The 21,759-nt window shown below is 40.6% G+C and overlaps 1 protein-coding gene across 2 annotated transcripts in view; it reads right to left on the bottom strand.

Annotated features, from left to right (window-relative positions):
• Positions 1–21,409, bottom strand: part of yap1 (Yes1 associated transcriptional regulator) — a 32,117-nt gene extending 10,708 nt beyond the window's left edge. Inside the window, exons 1-4 of one of the 2 annotated variants that reach the window (XM_046865018.1) lie at positions 20,727–21,407; positions 19,196–19,431; positions 3,915–4,033; positions 2,728–2,841 (exon numbers count right to left, since the gene is read on the bottom strand). In XM_046865018.1, the coding sequence (XP_046720974.1) occupies positions 2,728–2,841; positions 3,915–4,033; positions 19,196–19,431; positions 20,727–20,927 (670 nt within the window). In that variant the 5' untranslated portion in view covers positions 20,928–21,407. Of the gene's footprint in view, positions 1–2,727; positions 2,842–3,914; positions 4,034–19,195; positions 19,432–20,726 lie in introns of both variants that reach the window. The other variant, XM_046865019.1, reaches the window with a different exon arrangement.
• Between the last annotated feature and the right edge of the window lie 350 nt (positions 21,410–21,759).

Raw genomic sequence — 21,759 nt, 5'->3', positions numbered from 1 at the left:
CAGCACTGCAGTATAAAGAGATCTGGCTCCGACTCAAGTCCGTCTGCATGTGCAGCAGAAAAGCGTCCTGCCCACTCTGGGCCTCATTGGGGGGGAGAAACAGAAAGAGTGAGAGAAGGCCAAGAGGCAGAAAGAGGGAGGAAAAAGAGAGAAACAAGAAAAAACACACAAGGAAAGAGAAAACAAATATCACTAGAAGGGGATGAGGCAGTTGATCCTCCTACTATGAATTCTCGAACGAATTCTCTTTTTTTTTTTAGTAATTTCACCTCTTATTTCGTTCTGTTCAGTTCCTACGCACTAGTTCTAACCATTTTCTGCCAGCAATATAATACAATCTTCAGACATAACCGGGACAAAATCTACATCTCCAACCCAGTTACAGGAAATATAACTTAGGAAGACATAATAATAATAATAATTACCATTTATCAATGTACAAACAAACACTAAGTATTGCTGAAGATTTACCTCAGAATGTCCTAGAAACATAGTCAGCCATTGTTAAAGGTTCACAGAAGCAAGTTGTTAAAAAACAAAACAAAAAAACCCACAAGATCAGATTATATTCCCTCACAGAAATGCATTTAGAACTCAACACCTCAGAAAACACCTTAACATTTCTTATGCCTCATATGCCCAATTTAAGAAAATTAGAACGTAAAATCAAAACTAAAAAGAAAAAAGTTTGCAGTTTATCATTTGTTGTGGTTTTTCACTTGAATAGGAACATATTTTGTTTTAAGCCAAATATTAGCTAACAGCAGTGGTCACGCAACATATCTAGATACAATTTTGAGGTAATTTACCAGTTTCTTTCAAATGTAACTATTTATACAACCACTATAGCAAACATGCCCAATACATTTAATATCTGCAAAAGATATGTTTTGGAGCTTACTATTGATATTTTTAATAACATTAATTAGCCATATTTGAAAACATTTTTGACCGTTGAGTTGGATAACATTTTCCCCAATGACGGGAGAATGACTTCGCTAATGACTTCCATATTAAGTGTAAAGAATAACAAAGTCTAAACAAATACACTAAGAGGTGTATAAAAGGTGCTGATATCTGTTGATAGTCTGACAGGCTAATCTGGTAAATTTAGCAGGAAAACGAGCACTACTTGTTCTGCTTCATCTAAGAAAATGTTATCCAGTTCTTTGCGGTAAAGAACTGACCCCCCCTCACATTACAACTACTTCTGGGGCCCGCCAGACACGTACATTCAGGACTTATAAATCTTCAAAGAGCTGAACGTTTCAGAGTGGCGTTTCGGCGTCTTGGAAGACGTGGCAGGGGCGCACACCGTTTTCCACTTTTCCCATGAAACCACCTCTATGAAAACGTCAACACAGACTTTTTTAAGCAGAAAAACGGGCTCACGTGTACTTAAACGAGAGGGAGCGAGAGAAGGGGGGGATAAGGGGAAATAAGGGAATGTTTTTAGGATGAAGGGAAAGTACTTCCAAGCGTGAGTAACTCAAAGTGACATAAGCAAAAGCCTTCATCTCTTTGTGAGCCATACGGATGGAGAGGATTATAGAGAGTGGGAGAGAGAGAGAGAGAGAGAGAGAGAGAGAGAGAGAGAGAGAGAAAGAGAGAGAGAGGGGAAGTGAGAGCAAGAGAAAGTGAGAGGGCAAAGATGGGGAGGGGGGAAAAGGATATATATTTTTTTTAGACCACCAATGCTGCCCAATATACCAAAAGGCATCTGGTCTGGTTTAATTAACATGAAGGGAATCTAATATTCATCTTTTGTAAGAGGAAAGAATAACATTTCTGTGTACAAAATGTATAAGCAATACACTGTATATGTGTGGAGTAATTAGTAATAGAACGCACACATACACATGCACATACACAGACATGGTCGAGTCCTGATTTAGGAGCGGTTTCAGCCAACCTCAATATGAGTCACAGGAAGCTGGAATATTTTCAGAAAACTGTCTCTCTCTCACTCACACACAAAACAGATAGAATCTCCATGAGTCTTCAGCCTACTAAAGGCCATCCATTAACTTTGAAAACACAACAGTCATTCTGTGTTGTCAGTCGAAACTGGTGGATTGTGCACTAAAACAAAAAGAAAATGTTTCACTATTCCAGTAGAGCAGTGTTTGTTTTTCAACTGAGGCAGCATTAAGATCAAATCAAACTCGCTGTGGGAATTTTTTAAACTGCACCAAAAGAATAATTATTTGAATGTTTATTATTGCGATTAAATTTACAGTCTGTGATTTTGGATGGCGGTTCAAAGCAACCATCAGGTTTAGTGTTTCTTCTGAGCATCACGTCCCTGAAACTCGTTCAGGATTTTAATCAAATTTACTGGCAGCATGATTGACACACCTTGTTCTTGTTCAAATTGTTGGTGGTCAACAATTTTTTTCTTCTTCACCTGTTTCGAGAATATGGAGTACCACAGAGAGCTTGTTTCTCTGAGCGGATATTGTACTGATTGGGCAGGGAATATAAAAAATATTATAATAATCTTATTTAATTGTAATTAATTTACATTTCCTAAAGTAAATAAGAATATTGGTAGGCAACCTTTAGTGAAGAGAAATAAAGTAAAGTGAAAAGCAGACTTTCTGGTGAAGATGATATAAAATAAAGGCTGGACTGTACTTAGCTTAACATTTTAAATTGCGATAGCGGTGTGTACTATCTGCCATTTTAAATATATTGGCAAAGGCATAAAGCGATTATAGAGCTCACCATAGCGTGGGTCGAGCCTTGGGTCCAGCCAGGACGTGGTTTTATTCTTGTGGTTGATGTAGTAGATCTCTCCCTCTGCTGTGATGGCCTGCTCCCAGCCTTCAGGAAGAGGACCTGAGAGAGAACAGCTGGGTTAGAGATCGACCACCAAGCACTATGGATTGTGACTATTTCTCTATTATGTCAATGTATGTGTTTGAATAGTAGCTGTGTTCTCAGTAGAGATGCATCAATACCAACACTGCATTGAGATCACAAACATGGTGTGAAACATTTTACTTTTGCATCACCATTCGGGCCAAATTCGATATTTGCCAAAACTGTGGTGATTAGTCAAGACATGTTCGATGTCTGAGGCTGAAGCCATTTGAAGGAAGCTTACAGTCAAGACTAAATCAATACATAAGAAACTTAGTCTTAACTGATGCCATTTGTGCATGAACAATTTGATAAAAAATATCCGAAAGAGTATAAGAGCAGAGATAACAGACTAAAGGATCGTGATTGGGAAACTATGGCAAACACAGAGTTATAAAAAAAAAAAAAAAAAAAGTGATGAAAGAAGATATGCTGCTGAAGAATCTTACACAGCTTCATTAAAAGGTGTAGGAATGGGCATGCTTGCAAAAAAATATATAATATAAAAAAAACCTGAATATTTGTTTGTCACCCGTCATAAATATCATAATGTATACTATGTAATGTATTGTGATATAATAGTATTATAAAAATGTGTTAAGAGTAGGTTTATATCATATTACCAGCATATCATCATATTGCCAAGCTCCACTACACACACACACACACACACACACACACACACACAATTCCAAATTAAAGGGCTGAGGCATTCCGAATGATTACGTGACCTCTGAACGTTTCCAAAAACACAGGGTGGAGACTACAAAGGGCTTGTGAGCGGTAGGAGATGTAGAGAACTGAGCAGCGTGCTGACGTGGGGCAGGACTGGTCATGTTTTTACGACTCCCAGATCTACTCCAGGCTTTCAGATAAACATCGGCTCAGCATGTGCTACAGACCCACTCCTACTACTCTGCACGTCAAGCTTCCGTTTACACGCGTGTTTGTGTGCGTGAGTGTGTGTGCGCGCGCTGCTTTCACTCAGGTGCACTACAGGCTTCTATGCATGAATGTGGTCTGCGAGCGTGAAGAAGTTGTGTGCAGACCTGTGGCTGGGTTCAGGAGGTTTTGCTGCTGCACAGGGACGGGGCTGGCTGAGTTTGTCTGGTTCATCTGGAGAATGGCCTTACGAGGGTCCTGCCAGGTTGTAGACTGGTCAAGGTGGCTGCAGGGAGAAAAGAAAATGACAATTTAAAAAAGCCACTAAAACACAGTTATGCGCTATGATCAGCAAAGCCAAATGATGCAGAATTCTCAAATCTAATTGGTCGAGGTGGTGTTCTCAGTGCAGGCTAACATTATCCTTTCTATAGCAAAAAACAAAGCAACATGACAATCAACACGATAATTGACATGCTAGTATATAACAAAGAAAAATTATATTATATGATACAGTGTGAGAGATTGTCTTTCTGTAAGAAGATGGTCTTCAGTGTTAGCACATTGTGACAGTCGTAACAGCCTACCTCCACATGCATCTTGTGCTTTCTGTTTTCTCAGTAAGTCACTTTTTTCTTATTTTTAACAAAAATTTGAACAGGAAAAAGAGGAGAGTCTGGTATATAAATATAAGTTGTATGTAGTGAGTATGAACAGCAAATAGTGGAATAAAATGTATCATCCATTAACAATTTAAAAATGTTGGTCCATGTGGATTTGCCAAAAAATAAATCTGAATACCAGCAAGAAAAATTACTGTGGCATAAGACTAAGACATTAGATATTAAGAAAAAAGAAATGAAGCCTTGAAATTTTCCTTCAGAAAGTTGTTACTTCTTCTAAAGCCTCAATATTCAAATGCATTCAAATACTTAACTTTTGAAGTAACTTCACTGTATGGACAGTTTATAGACAACTGACAATAATATTCACATGTGCATTTTGAACATCTCATTACTGATAACCTTCACACTTCTGGAAAGGTGTTCCAATAGATTTTGGAGCATGCATGTGGAGATTTGTGCTCCTCCAGTGACACGGGTGTTAGTAAAGTCAGGCCTGGGATGCAGTCAGTGTTCCAATTCACCCCAAAGGTGTTTAATAGGGTTGAGGTCAGAACTCTATAGAAGGCCACTCAAGATCTTCCACTTTAACCAATATCTTCATAAAGCTGGTTTTGTGCACAGGGGCATCGTGATGCTGGAACAGGTTTGGTTCTCCTAGTTCAAGTAATGGGGAATTTTCATGCTACTGCATCCAAAGACATTCTACATAAGTGTGTGCCTTCTGTAGTATCAGTTTATGGAAAATGGCAAATCCTGAAAAAGGTTAGTTGACCCAATAGATTTGTCTATATAATGTACAATTCAATTGCATTTTTTTTTTTTATACACTGTAATTAATTTTTTTTTTTTTTACCAAACCTGAAAAGATACTTGAAAATAACTTTTGCAAAACCTAGGAGTGCTAGAGAACCACTGCTGTTTTACTGCTTAAAGAGGTCATGAGGAGCAATGAAAACAGATTTCTTTAAGGAGGAAAAAAAAAAGAGCAAGTGTCTGGTCCAGTCTCTCAATGACTATTTGTTTGGCCGGTGGCTTGATGATGACATCATGTTATTTCTCTTTAAAACGGTAGTTGATGGAAAAACACTTCACATTTTCTTGGAAATGATGTCACAAATCTGGATGGAAGCATAACTTTTGTTGTTGGGTGGGTTTACTGGCTTTAATCATTCAATTTAACTGTGAGGAAACAACAAGAAAAGGAAATTATTTTACAAACTTTTCTACATACTGCTGTAGCATACTCAGAGCACGATTTGAGGCTTGGGAGGTTGAGATCAAAATTACATTTATTGCCTTCCTCCTGTGCAAGCTAAAGCAAGTTGAACTCGGTTGACAGTGTGCTGGCGACTCGAGTCCATTTGTCTGCCGAGACTAAAAATAGTCGTGTTTTGGGAGCTCATTTCACAACCCAGATTTTGCAGTCTGGTAGGGCAGCAGTGAGAGGAAGAGAGGAGGAGGAGGAGGAGGAGGAGTGAGCAGCAGAGCAGAGTCAACTTTAGCCCAGATTACATGTGATCTGCTCATGAGCAGCAGACTGGAGGATCGTTGGAGTGTAACACAAAGAACCCTAGCGCCTTTCAAGGAAAAACCATCCCTGAAACACACTCCCGGTGCTGACACACACGCACACACTTGTGTTTATCTAATGCCTAAACAAAGCCAGTATAGAGCAGGAGAGGGTTTGTGACTTTCGGTCCTGCCAGGTTTGCGTGGTGCCTTGCAGTTTGCCACACTTAAAGGTTAAGCAACATGTTAATCACGAGTGGTGAAATGAGGACTTTTCAACTTGATATTTATTCTGACCTTTTTTAAAAACATTTAGGACAAAATAACAAAAGCTTTTGGGTTTTTTTCCCCTTTCTTTTTCTTATGTGAGACCTTTTCTCTACAGAGAAAGCTTTGCTCTGCCTGTGTGGCAGGGAGGCATTTCTAATTATTGCTTTGTTGCGACTTGCTGCTCGATTAAGATGGAGGGCTAATCGAGGAAAAGGGCTCCCTGGCAGGCCGGGCCTGTCTCATTCAGGCAGGGTCACGCCTAGGGCTCTTCCCAGCCAGTTCTTTCTCTCACTGCTTGCTTCGCCACACTGAAGTGTCAGCCCATTGAACGATCTGGCGCCACGTTTCCAAAGCTTTTACCTGACAGACAAAGGCTCAGACAGAGCTACAACCCCGAAAAGCCCAACACTATTCACAGCAATCCCCCGCTTCCAGTACTCGGCTCTTGGGCCCCAATTGAGAAGCTTTGACATTGAAAAATAGTGACGTTATGCAGAGATTTCAGTTATTCAAATTTTTTCCTGTGCAACCACAAGTTAGTACTAAGCTTATCACTACTCTGTAGATCTTGATGGGGTCTTTTATAGAATGACAGTAAAACTTCATATTCCTGCTTTTAGTTGTGGTGTTTCCAGATTTCTTAGAACAAGCACCATTCACCTCACTGTTGAAAAAGATGTTTTCTGACCTCTTGTTTCTGTTCACTCAGTTGGATTAGCCATGAGGTTTTATGACAGATTTGGGCTGCATTGTAGAGTCAGCAAAGTTAGTTAGCTAGTGGTAATGTTTTGGCTTAGAATAAGCAATCCAAACTCTGGAATATGCTTTATCTGTGGATTAGGATCGGGAGCCAATCAAGAATCAGAGTTGATTTTTTAAAAAGTCATGTCAAATTGTGCTGGTACTGTTTGCTACTTGACTTACACCAAACAAATTTTACTTTAGCATAAACAAAAAAAAAGAAGAAAGTACTAAATTTATCATTATCTCGGCAAATTATGTCAGATTGCTAATTTGGCAGTAAATATTCAAATTAAATTAAGCTTTAAGGAGCATTGACCAGATAAACCTGTGACTCAAGTGCTGGCTCCACTCACACAAGATTAGCATCACATTGCTAGCGTTTAACTGGTCAACATGACGCTCATTAAAAACATTATACAAGATTGATTCTTAGAATTGAAAAAAATGTCTGGAATCAAGGATTCATAGTGTGCAGCCTGTTTCCATCTGTTCCCATCTCTGTGTAACCTGTAACCAATCAGACCCGATTTTGAGAAGCACCAACGCATTGAATTGTTCAGTATTTGTTCATTTATTTACGTGTTTATTGTGCTACCTTGATCGATCATTGCTGTCACTTGTGCACAAAGCAACGTTGTAGGTTAAAAGTAAACCATTAGCTTTCTTATGTCCCGTAATGAAATGAAGAGACAAAGAGTGAGGCAGAAAGAGAAAGTGAACGTAGAAGAAAAACAGAAATAAAGTACGTCAGAAAGAGTGTCTGACTCAGCACTTTACCTCCCCTCCACACCACCCATTTTCAAGCCCTTCTTGTTTATGCTTTGCTGATCAAAGGCACTGCCAGAAACTCCCCCTAATCCCCCCACTGGCACACCAACCTACCCCCAATCACACACATACACCGAGCCAGAAAAACGACCCAGCCTGCTACACATGAGGGTGACCAGGGGCCTCTTGAGGAGGGTCATGGGGGAGGGATGATCATCAGGGGTTAAAAAAAAAAGAAGAAGAAGAAAACAACAAGCACGGAAGCAATCCCTCAGAACTCCTCCAGCTGAATGGACCGCTGTGGTCCTGTTACACTCTGTGTCACCCCGACCCTCCCCCTTCCGCGGCTGCTGGAAACTATGACGGACAGGGAGAGAGGGAGGAAGGGTGAGAGGGACAGAGGGAGGGAAAAAGGAGGATGGGAGAAGAGAGTTAGAGAGTGTGTGTGTGTGTGTTAGTTTTAATTGGTGCACAGGATGTTGTGTGTTGAGATCTCTCTTGGATTTCAGGGTTAACATAGAAGCAAGCAAACTTGCACAGGTGGGCTTTATTAGTCCTAGGAGCATACGCGCATGCACACACACACACACACACACACACACACACACACACACACACACACACACACACACACAGAGTGTGCAGACATAGCTCCATATTAGACGTGTAAACCGCTGTCTCTCAAGCGCCAAACAGCCCAGACAGAGGCCCTCACAGGGACTGCAATGTACGAGACACTCGAGTCCCTGAACTCAGCCAACCATATAATTCTGGCTTCCTAAAATTACATAATGCTCAAATTTGCCCCTTTTTCTTCACCCCCGAAACACTTCAGCGTTTCAAGCCAAACCTTGAATCTAACTAATAAAAGGCTGAAAAACAAAATCCTACCCATGCACATGTTACACAACACAATGTGTTATTGTACTCGCAAATGCAGGGGTCCAGGCCAAAACCTTTATCGTTGTCTCACTATCCTGGCCTGCAAGCCCAAGCAGTTTCTCTTCTGTTCTCCGGCAGACCCCGAGCAATTCAGAACCTCGACACGACACTTTCCCAGAGCAAGTGAGTTTGGGAAAGTACCGGGAAAAGGGAGGCAAACTGGATCCAATCCAACAGAAACAATAGAGACACGTGGATGTATAGAAGTGCTTATCCTGCTTTCTAAGCTTCTGGAATTGGGACACCCTGCTCTTTCCTCGACAACTACGGGTTATTTTTAAACCGGTCTTGTGCTACGAATCTTTTGTCAACGTCAATTCGAGTAGTCAAGGATATATTTTTTTTTTTTACTTTCGGTGATTGAGAAACTAGTTCTAGTCATTCTTTGGGAGTTATAGCAGACGGTTCTGTCTGTTCAGATACTGCAAACTAACATCTATGGCAGCAGTGCTTTTTTGAGTGGTTGGAGGGGGGGCTATGGTTAATATTTCCAGTACACATTCAGCCATTTTCTTATGTTCAGGCAGTGAGTGGAAAGCAAATGTGTCACACAGTGTTGTTAATGTTTTGTTAGTAGTTAGTAAATTTTGATTAATCTATTGAATTTTTGTGTAAAAATACCAGGTAAATTATTCTTCGGTTAACGCAGTCCATTCTTGAGATTAACGATATTAGAGGCTCACGTGTAATGCCACACATTTTTGTTCAACATTTCTGCATTTTCACAAAGCATGGGTAATGACAGGTGAATGGAGATGACTAAAGAGCTGCAGAGAATTTTTCCTGGGTCTCAATACACAATAGATTAATAAAGACTAATGGCTGCGTTTGATATTGTGCACTATAATCTTAAGACATTACACCATGCACTTGACCATACAGGATAGCAACTTGTCAAATGCGAACAGTGAACTAAGACAAATAAACCGTGTGCTACGTCACCCAATGCACAACTACCAATTATAAACCCCAAAATGTCCACCCAGAATGCTGTACACTTTCATTTTGACATGCAATTGTCATAGATGTATCCTGCACCTTGAATGATTCTTTGGCTTGTCATTCCAAGAGAAATGTTTAATAGAGGTATTGTCTTTCAGATTTCTTTCCCAGTACCACCCATCCAAGTGCTTCTATTTAAGATTATATTTAAGGGGTGCATTAAAGCTGGTTATATTTCACAACATCTTATGCAAAGTACAGAAACTGATGGGTAGCACAAGTTTCATAACCGTTTCTTCAACTACACGATGTCAGTACCATATCAACGCAGCAAAGATGTGTGGTCTGTTTCTCTTTTCACATGCCTTGAAAAGAGCAAGTGGGAGGCGGAAAGAGAACCTTGACCCCACAACTGTCTCAAACGGAGATGGAGTGAGAGATCAAACCCTAGAGCAGTGGTGATGTAAAAAGGGGGGTCTTTTTTTAGGTCTTCTTTCCAGATGTCATCACCATGGCCTTTGCTAAGGAAATCAGTAAGCACTGGGAGCTCTAGGGGATTGTGGGGGGTAGTAAACTCACAGGATTGGGACTGGACCCACCCAGGCGCTAAACACAGCTCTGATTGATGGCCCAATTATCAGGATCCTGTTTATTGTGCTGCTGTTATTTATAACAGAAAGGGGCAGAGTGGGTGGGGTTATGGGGGTGTTATTGGGGGGAGGGAGGGGGTGGATTCCCAACCCGCTAGAAATAACTTTCAATTTACTCCAAACAACTGAAAAAAGACCTTTTAATTAGGTAGACCGTGAGCTTTACTGACTCACTCATCCCTCTATCAGAAGCTGTGTCCATGTCAGACCAGAGCGGATCACTCACTTTTAATTAAGAACTGTTCTCATCTGATACTGACTCACAATGATTTAAAACAGCCCTCAACCATTCTGACCTCTGTGTTCTGCTCATCTGTGAATCAGAGGAAAATAACAGAGCATGTAATAGGCACTGTGGACAGACGAAGCCAACGATTTCTCCCAGCTTCTGTGAAGACTCTCCCTTCATAAAGCTCTTTGAGGAACAAGGCTTTCCTTTTCCGAACATGCCATCTAATGAGGTACAGAAAATCCCAGGTTTCCATCAGCAGGACATTATCAACAGAGATTACCACATGACCCTCTGACCCCTCGCCCAAATTAGGGTCCCCTTTGAAGGTGGGCTGGCATCACACACTGGGTGAGTCTTAAAGGTTGGAGAGATGGAGGAGCGGGAAATCGCCTTCGCATTGATAATAGAGAAAGCTTGGTCTAGAATAAAGAGCAAGTTTTGCCAAACTTGGAAGATATAGAAAGCATTTGTAATGGAAAATGTTGCTATTTGGGATAACCCTTTCTACAGAACACCACGTGCCAGAAACTATGAGTATCACTGTCAGAAAAATAGGTGTCTTTTGCACATGTTAACATAATTCAATATCAAATTAATGTCCATAGTGAAGCCCAGGAAATCAAACTGTTACCCCATTTTCCTGGCCGTTTGGTCATTTCCCACTCTTCCTGGTCACATGACATCTAACATTTAGGGAGGTTGAAGGAGCTAGAATGTACTTACAGCCAAGCATGTGAATCCAGCCAGCATTTCAAACTGATGCTTGTTCTACATCACAGGACTCTTAAACGCCAAAGGAACACGCTAACTGCCTTCTTCCATATACATTTAAGGCAGATTGGTTAGTTTCGCTCCATACAAAAAAAGAGACTAACACCATTCCTACAATAAAGAAAGTTTTGTTCTCTTAGACTCCTTCTCAAGGTGGCTTTGGCAAATGAAACTTTTATCATCAATGGGAAATGTATGCAAAATTTACATCAAACAACATTCATGATCAGCTGTACAGAGACAGAGACCACACTACAAAGACTGATGTAGCTTTAGGGAACACTTTTCTTTTATCACAGACGTCACAGAACCATGAAGCCAACGTTGTCCTAGAGTTTTTGTGGTAGTAGTTGAGCGGGTGGTTGGTCTAAGATTTTGTTTACTCTGGTCCCATTTGCATTAACAACCTAACACTCCCTCGTTTAAGTGGCCACACAAACAAGTTCCAAATGGAGCCGTGGAGAGAAGTGCAGATGGTTTAACTATCAGTAACCGACCACACAGCTTTCAGCTTTTAGTCATTATGCTGCCGTATGGTGAACATGGTGTACTATTACTGAGTCTAACCAAAAGTGTAAAAGAAGTTGTAAATTTGCTACAATCGCAAGGAATATATGCTCACTGGACACTTTAATAAAAACGTGTGCAACTGGCGACTCATCCAATTAACCAGCCAATTATATGTAGTTAGAGCAGTGCATAAAATAAATAGTTAGCAGCATCCAAATAAATAATCTGCAGCAAAATCATTGCCAAAGGTTTACAAACCACTGATCCTTCCACCCCCATATACAACAGTCTCTAAAGTTTACACATAATGGTGCGAAAAACAAAAAACAAGCAGCAGTTTTTAAATCAGAAATGCCTTGTTGATGATAGAGCTCAGACTGGTTCAAGAGAAGCAGACCACATCCTGTCAAACAAGAATGGGAATCTAAGGCAAGAAATTTGGAAAAAAGGACCTGGCGAAACCCGATCTTTAAGTGTCTCAGAGGATTTTGATTAGTAAGATTGCTTGTTTTTTTAATGGTGAATTCATGGTGTGAGTATTAGGGATAGTAACTTTACTAAGAAATCTTTGTTTCGTTGCCTCTGGCAGCATCGCAAACTTTACTTCACCTCAGTGTGCATGTCTGTGTTTACAGCTCAAGGCAAACCATTTGTGATGAAGCTCTAAATAACGCGGTCTGACTTTAAAAAATGAAAAAAATCGAACCAGCAGGGAATCCTCCAAGCAACACTCAAACCTTTTCCCGATTTGCTTGCTTTTGCATTTCCTCAATGAGCAAAATGTCCAAATGTTAACGACTCAAAAAGGAAATAAGGGGTCCGTTTTAGTTTTATGACACTTGTGGCCACAGCGCTGGTGGCCTAATGGGTAAAAGATCACCACGTCATGCTAATTAAAACACTCCCCTCACAGTTTACCCTCCACAGCTACGTCATCCTCACCTACATGACGGAGCACTCAAGCTTTCAGTAAGCATCATCTTCCAGTCTTTACAACATGGCAGATCCTCAAAGCTAAATATTTTAAAAGCTTCACTTTGTTTGCTTGGATCTTGGCCTGGGTGCTCATTAACAATTATTTTCTGCTTTTATCCGTTTCATATGGTCACACCGAGGCTAGAAACTCTTGTGTTTTGGCCTTATTTAGCCTGTTGCATCAAGGAACATCTTGTACAAGGCACACCTTTGTGGACTGATTAACAGCAGAACTGTTTTGAGGTGGGGGTTTTGGGGGCACGCCTGATTCCCATCAGAATGGTCTGCTCTGGTTTTAATAAGACAACTTATGCCCTGATTAAACCGTCTATTTGACCAAAGTCTCTAAATTAGGGCCCTCCATTAGTTTATGACCCTGCTCTGGGCACTTTTGCCCTAAGAAGCCATTTTCCCTTCTTTTTTTTTCCAAGATAGGGAGAGAGGGGGTCCAACTCTTCCCACCCAAAACGGTCTCTAAACAGGCAGACGAGAATTAAACAAGGTGAAGCCCCCCTGCCTGCCCCCTGGGATAAATCAAAGCTCACTGCAAACTGCTTGGGGAAAAAAGGGGTAGAAAAAGGAACAGGTCAACATGTTGTGTTGACCTTTTCCCACCCTTGTCTTCAATGGGGTTTATAATGGAAGCTGGCAGACAAGTGGGGGAGAAAGGGGAAAAGAGAGAGAGAGAAGAAGAAGAATGGAAGCTGATAATCCACTTCCCCTTATCTCTTTCAGGCAAACAGAAACGCACAGCTGATTATTACGTTATACAGGTGCTATAATCTCGGCATCCAAAGGTCCCAAGTATTTGACGGGTGTCTAATCTCAATCACAGAGAGAATTACCACTGAAATTGGCATCAAATCAGAGGAAACATTGACCTTTGACCTACGCTTTAATCCAAATATATTAACTTGTGTGTACTGACAAATCAACAGCAAACTCACTGATGCTGTTAACAAGGAAATCCTTGCAAGAACAGACACCCAAACAAAACCCTTGAATGCTCGTAGACACCACCATGCTAATTGTACAAAATAAATAAATTCAGTTCTGATTGTAATTGATTTTGGAGAGACTGTAGGAGTAAGTTACCTTTTAATATTTTATCCTCCCCTTCTATCTGCCAAACAATAGTAATACTGTATGCCAAAAGTTCAGATGTTGACTGCTAATTATATTTATTTTATTAATTGGTCAAAATGTTTCAAAAATTCATTAACTCATTTCTATATCTTAATAGAATTACACCCTAAATTGGATGCTGGGCGAATACATGCTACAATGCGCACACATTTCATAATGATAACGTCAATTAAGAGTCACCAACCCACCTACTAGTGGGTTTTAAGAAGAATCCAGACAGACACAAAAAGAACAGTTGGAACTCCAGCTCATAAGCTAAGCTCAGGATCGAACCATGGAACCTGGAGCTGAGGTGACAACACTATCCACAGCTAAACCGCTCTCTATCTTTTTGTTTCTTTCCTCTGAATCACTCGTACACTGTTGACCCTGCGTCAAGGCTGCGTCACAAACCGCACTTCATTCATGCTGAAACGGAAAGCTGGCAGCCCTGATCCGAGTCACTGAAGCTGCGTGACTCACACGCGGCCGAGCTACAAATAGTTCTTCCTGAATGGTGTACAGACATCAAAGAGGAGCGTGCAGGCACAAACACACACACACACACACACACAATGTTGATAAATGATCGAGTTTCGATGAAGGTTATAAACGATAAAATATCTGACTGCAAATTAAGAAAATACGATTACATGTGCTCAAACAATCGTCTGATCGTTTCTATAGTGACAACACATACAAGAACTTTGTAAACTTTTTACTTTTGTTTTCTGCATTCTGTTTAAAAATGAGCAGGTTTTCTGCCAACTTCATGATGGAGAAGTTTCGTGTTTCTCTGGAAGACAACAAGCTGTGGGTAAATAATTCCATGAATAAACTTCTTGCGAAAATGTCAAAAAAGGCAGGCTGCTTAGTTAAATTATAGCTCCTATAAATTAAGTGATAACAGGAACAAAGCAAATGACCAATAGTAACAGTAATGCATTACTCATACGTTTATACAGGACAAACTGCCCTGACTGACTTACAAGAGGAATAAAACTCCTCAGGACATGTGATTTTAAGAGAAGTGGCACAATAATACAGACTTCATTATTATTAACTGTCTAAGATAAAACTATTATCAAATTTTAATATGATAAAGTTTTAATATGAAAAGATATTATAAAAATGTTATAAAAATATTATAAAATGCAGTCAATAAATAATATATACAAAACTATATATTATTTATTTCTCCATTTGTTAGTATTGATCCTTTCACATCGACATTAATCTGGATAAATTTGAAAACAGCATTTTCGTTGCTCACCCACACTGAAATGTCTTACGCTTAAGTACTGCGCATGAGCAAAACCATCGTTATTTCCCCCTGCCTTTTATTTACTTCCTAGGTCTAAGAAACATCGCGGCAATGACAAAAAAACGTGTCAATTTTCGAAAGCCTCCGTTTTCACAGACTACAATGCGAGTTTTTAAATGGATTCAGTTTGGAGAGCGTTTTTAGTCAACAAAAACAAAATAATTTTTGAAACAAAAATTGGCCATGGCCTTTGCAATTCCCACAAATACCAATTAGGCATGTTTGGGACAAACACGTGCTCCTGCCAAGACACAAAAGGTCAAACTTGGCACAGTCATAAACTGCTGCATCATAGGGCAATGTAACACCTTCAGAGAACAATGCACTCGCCCCTCAACCAAATACATGAGCTCACTGATGCCCACGGTTGAATTGGGTCGCTCTGGTGGACAGGGAATACAGAGTACAGCGTCCCATCCACATTAAGTGCGGTCAATTTTGACACCTGGTTAATGATGGCAGTAGCACCGTTAAGAGATTGTGAGTTGGATTCCTATTGCTTATTTTTTCCTGACTGTTGAATGAATTTTGTTTGCATGTTAAAAAAAAATGTATTACAGACCAAGTATCGTGATGTGATCATTTCCCCCCCCTCTTTAAAACAACAAAACAAAAAAAAACCAAACACTTTATCCATCCCTTTCTCCCCTTTCCAGTTTCAATCGGGTCACATGGGTGCAGACTCTGAGGAAAAACGTCAAAGCTAATGACAAACCAAATCGGTGCCCTGTGGGAAAGTGAAGCACAAACAGAGCCGAGGTCAACGCCAAACAGAGAGATGAAGAAAACGCAGCTCCCGTCTCTCTCAAACCCCAAACAAAAGAAGGAGAACAGAGAACAGAGGGGGGGGTGCAGACACACACGGGGGCTTGCTCAGCCCTGTGACGCTCACTTGTGCATTCAGACACCCAAAGAGACAGTGTATAGAGATCAAACAATGCCCACACACAGACTGGGGACTCCCCAAGTGTGTGTATGGGTCCATTCTTGAGAGACCCTTTTAAAAATGGTTGCCTCTCGATTTTCTCATATACACCATTCTCGAGCAGACATTAAACTCTATTCATTGTCTGGTGCATTAAGACTTGGGAAAAGATCCAGACATTAGTTTTGTTCTCTTTTTTTTTTTTAACCCCCCTTTTCCCCCTGTTTAAAAGAACTACTCCAAACGAAGCAGATGTCCTCCAGATGTTTCTCCTCCAAACATCTGGGCTTCAAAAGCTCTCCTTTGTATCCCAGTAAATCTGAGAGTAATCATGTACGGCCAGAACCGGCTGGTCAGATGGCTCGCCAAATTTGCAAACCGCCGATTAACTTTACGTGCAAAATAACATAAATAAGAGCGGACGTCCTGCAGAGATGTTCTGCACACCGCCGGACCCTTCGGTTGGGGAAAATAAAGAAGGCAATAAACTTTTATAAAAGATAATACTGCTCAAAAAAAAATGCAACAACCTGTGTTTTTATGTAAAAAAAAATATGAAAAAAGATAAGTGTTTCTGCCACAACCCATGTCCAGATGAGTTTAGCAGGCCTCTCTATCCTGCACTCACTCTTGCAGCTACACTGGTCCTTTGTTCCCATCTGAAACATGATCCTCCCCTCCACACACACACACACACACACACACACACACACACACACACACACACACACACACACACACACACACACACACAGGAAGCCTGAGCACCGAGGCTAGCAGGAAAAATCTGACCTATCGCAATGCAGCTGTGTGTTTACAGATACTAGAAGACTTGAGTTCTTTCAAAGTAGCCTGTATTCCTGTTAACACTCAACATTTCGGATCACAACACTCAGTCACCTGTACACTAAATGGATTTTGGGGCAAACAACAATGAAACGCACCACTGCTGGATTGTTGACTGGGATGGACAATAATTAAACTTGCGGTCTAATTATTGTCCAATTGTTCACACAGCGCTAAGATCATAAACACTGCAGCTTTACAGCTACGTGCTGCGATCATAATATGTAGTGCGATTATGATTATGTACGGGTGTTATGGCTGGAGATTTCCAGGGTATGATAACCCAGTCAAAACAATCTTCATTATTCAAATCAACCATTTAAATTAAAAAGGGAAAAAAAATATCACTTTTATGATGTACATATTTGTACAAAAAAAAAGACAAGTCCCACCCTTTTTCTTTTTCTTCTTCTTTTTCTTTTCTGAGAAAGTTTTTTGCTTCAAATCTTTGACGATCTTACTAATCATTACATTGCTTTTGAAGAGAATACGTCTGAAAGAAAGGGAGCGTTCTGTGGCAAACGAGCAATGTGCAATCGAGGTAGTAACGTAACACGTTTAGAACAGTAGCAGATCACGCATCCAAAGAGTTTTTAAGGCCGTCCACATCCGCTGCACTCTGAAATGGAGGTTTGCTGTAGGAATTATTATGGGGAAGTTCATAGGGAGGGCACTGCAAATCTTCAGGCAGTCGCAGCCACACAAAATGGATGAAAATTAGTAGAAGAAGAAACTGGATCGGGTTAAAATAGATATATGGATAGACAGACAGAGAATATAATATCAAAAAAGCCAATAATGAGGCAACTTTCTGATCAAACATTGTGGTTTTCGGTTTACATCCGTTTATTCTGTTAAATGTGCACATTAGTCATTGGTTCACCTCTGACTTTGCACTCAATTTACTTTACTCTTGTTTCTTACATTACTTACATTTCAGCCTCAATCCATCACATCCACCCCATATTTATCACACCTTACATGTTATATTTATTGTTTACTGTTCATTTTTGTTTCACGTTTACTCGTTTACACAGTCTATGGTCCGTTAGTAACGACATTTCGTTCCTTTTTATACTGTGTATGTGGGAGAAGGACAAAGCTTGAGTTGGTAATTCTGGGACTGACCCAAATCCACTTGATCAACAACAATGAAAATATCCTGGATCATGCCAACGAAACAGAAAACTCGAGTGGCACTTTTGAGATTAGTGGAAACGGGACAATAAACATGGCCTGTCAAGTCATTGACACGCATCCTGTGTCTCAAGGTGACAACCGGTTGATTTCCACAAATAAATCGCATTTTGAGCTGGGGCTTCCCTCACTGCGATTCCAAGATGGATTACATTAAAAATCAAAACCGCAAAAAGTTGGTTTCGACTTTACGCAAGCCCTGCAGATGTTGCCTCCACGATACTTAATTATGCTCAAGCCTTCGGAGTGCGCCGATGTCATGATACCGATTAATCACCGCATTGTGCAGCTCTTCTGAGTAAGCAGCATTTCTCACTCACATGACAGATTCTGTCCGGTTCACCAGGCAGCGTCAAAACCTCCGTCTTCTAGTGCTGGTGATTGTGAACAAATATAAACGGGTGTGTATTTCTGGGAAAAGCCAGTTTTCTGTTATCTCAGGATTTGAAACAAAAAAACTAAAGGATGGATGATTTTAATCAAGGAGTTATTGCAATATGGATTGTGAGTGCGAATGTAAGTTGAATCATGGGAAAAGTTCATTTCAGCAAAAGTTCAGCTTTTAAATTTACTCTCCCTCACACTCACTCGAACACAAATACACCTGAAAGCCCAACCCACACTGAATCACTTCAACCTTAGTGATTACGGTTCTGCCAAAAGAAAAATCACTGCTGGGACTTTCCTACCTTTGTGTTTGAACTGGATTTATTTTACTTTTAAGTAATTATGGGTGACATTGTATACAGTCTTATAAGAGTTTTTGTATGAGCTTGGTTAAGCAAGGAAAAAAAAGCAACAACAACAGTTCAAACTACACAAATTCAGACTGCATATTACTTATAGTTGAATAATAATTGCATCAATATTATTGTTACCTAGAACACAGCCGATAAATCGATTTTTGCATTTAGGTTTGCTAGAAATGTGCATAGACCTACAATAACACACGGTGCAGTTGTTTTACAACCATCATATCATAACACAACACTGCCCAGCCCTAATAGCAAGTACTTACAATACTCATCAGGAAGTGAGCACAATGCCTGCAAAATCAGATAAAACATAAACTTGTGTCTGTAAATAACTTACTTAAGGAAGTATCGCTGGCCAGACGGAGTTTTAGCCATCTCCCAGCCTGGAGGCAGGGGCACATCATCTGAGATCTCGTACGAGGGCTGGCGCAGGTGCTGAGGGGAGGTGCCTGCTGGGGTCAGGGTACTCATGGAGCCTGAAGTGACGGCGCTCAGCTGCAGGGAAGCAGGCGAGGAGTGCGCTCTGATGTGCTGTGGAGTGAGTGTACCAGCTGTGCCTGCATCTGTGCTCGCCTTAAAGAAAAATGCATAGAACGCATATAATCAGTGCTTACAACTGAGATTGGGAACTTAATGTCATAAGCAGATAGTGGGCCATTCATTTGCCCCAAAAAAAAAAAAAAAAAAAAAAGGGTAAAGTGAAGTGACTCACAAGACAGCATGAGTCACACTACTATTGCAAAGGATTAAGATGGGAAAGAACGGATGTGTACCAGATCAGCGGGTCAGTCACATGATTTATAACATGAACAGCCAGGATCTGATGATGAGATTCTAAATTAAATCTAGTGCATTCATTTATATATATATATATTTTTTTTTTTAGATAGTCTGAAAGTCCTGGTAGGAGTAGGACAGGAAACACAAGAGGCCTGGCCTGGGGAAACTCAAACAACTCTGTATCCCTGAAACAATCCCTGATTAAACATCTAGTGCACTAGACAGGGTGTAAAAGACGTCATTTTATATCCTGCGTCTACTACAGCGAGCGCCCTTCATGCATCAAGTGGGAAACCATTTGGGATCAAACCACAGTGATTATGAAGAGAAGAGCTGCAGCTACTGCGCATGCGCGCTAAGTTAAGGAGTTTGGTGTTGCCCTGCTGGGGGAAAAAAAAAGAACCTGATACACAAATCTGACCCTTTAAACATGTTTACATTGATAACATATCAGAAAAGCACGAATTTACATTATAATTTAGGAAATAACTGTTACAATAAGAGGCACACAACACATTAATTGAATAAAAAAAAATAATTAAGAAGTAGGGTGCGTTCAAGGGCGAGAAGATTTTGCGATGCATTCGTGTTGAAGAGGGTTTTTTTTTATATATATTGTGTTATTTTATATAATGCGTTTGTGATTTGCGAGTGTATTGTATATAGAAAAGAAGGGGGCCACTTGGGATTGAAGCACAGTGATTAAAGGAGCGGATGCGCATGCGCACCGATTCAAGGAGTTTGTGTTGCTTTGAGGAAGGAGGAAAAAAAAAACTTTTTGGAGATATGGATATAACACAGATTTCTCTCCAACGGTGTTCGAATAGATCATTTATTCAGAAGAATATGTTGATTGCCAGGCCATGAGTGGAAGATGCGTGTGTGTGAAGTGTTAACACGCGTATTATAGACTTGCAAAAGTGTGTTATAATGTTGAATGTGTGTAGAAACAATGCATGTACAGAATCAATAATTGTAACACAACACTAAAGGTAGGAATAAAGGTGTCTTCAAGGGCGCACACACAAGAGGTCATGTAGATTATAGATGTCTTCTTGGTGTGTAAGTGTGCTTCTCATGGGTGTTACCTGTCTGGAGTGGGATTTGGGCTCGGGTGGTTTGAAGAAGGAGTCTGGCAGCTTCCTCATCCTCATGGGGACAGATGGAGGCACAGCGGCGCCTTTGGGGTTCATCACCGCGTTAAAAAGCGCCTCCAGATCGGTCTCGGAGTCTCCACGGACGTGGACCACCTGGTGTCCTGCGGGGGGGTTGTGCTGACTCGGGTCCATGATTTCGAATTAAAAAAAGCAAAGTCCCCAAAAAGGTTAAAAAAAAGCAGAGTAATCACTTATTTGCGCCGAAAGACGCGTCAAATGAGCGCAGGAAGTCCGAACTGCGTGACTCGGAGCGGCTCTAAACTCATCAGCGGGTCTCGATTACTGATCCAAACCCTGCAGTGATCTCGCTATCCAAGCCTGGAGAAAAGAAATAGTTTTCCGCTTGGCCAGGAGACACTGACCAGTCTGGAAACGCGCATATCTTCCCCAACTTTCCCGATCTCGAAAAAAAAAATTCCAAAAACTTCCAGGAATAAAACTTTCCAAACACAAAATAAAGAAGTTTAAGATGCAAGAAAGCTGGAGATCTTCTCCAGTGAACGCAGCACGGATTTCAGAGACATCTGCAAAGCAACTTCTGGAGGAAAAAAAATCACTGCGCTTTCACTCCCCAAACTTTTTTTTCTCTCTGAAGTTCTTCCTAACTTTTTTTGGGGCAGGACATGAAACTTTTTTTTTCCTCTTTTTTTTTTGCGTCACGTGATCAGTGAGTCATAATTAGGCGGAGTTTGGGGCTCAAGAGGGCTGCATGGCATTTTGAGTCTAGGGAGTCGCTCGTGAATTTGCAAAACTTTCATTTATTTCATACTGTAATTTAAGTCATTCTACACACAGAGACACAGAAGAGTAGATGGTGTGAAATAAAATTTGAAATTTGAATAAAATTATGCATCTGTTATACGTCTATTCGGTGTGCTACGTAGTCGACTCTTAAATTCCGATGGTTGTAATAGAAGAGTCGACTCATTTGAGAATCGACTCCTAGGCCTGCTTGGAAATAAAT

Source organism: Silurus meridionalis, chromosome 13 (genome assembly GCF_014805685.1).
Source record: "Silurus meridionalis isolate SWU-2019-XX chromosome 13, ASM1480568v1, whole genome shotgun sequence".
NCBI classification, from domain to species: Eukaryota; Metazoa; Chordata; class Actinopteri; order Siluriformes; family Siluridae; genus Silurus; species Silurus meridionalis.
This window is presented reverse-complemented; position numbering and strand designations above follow the sequence as displayed.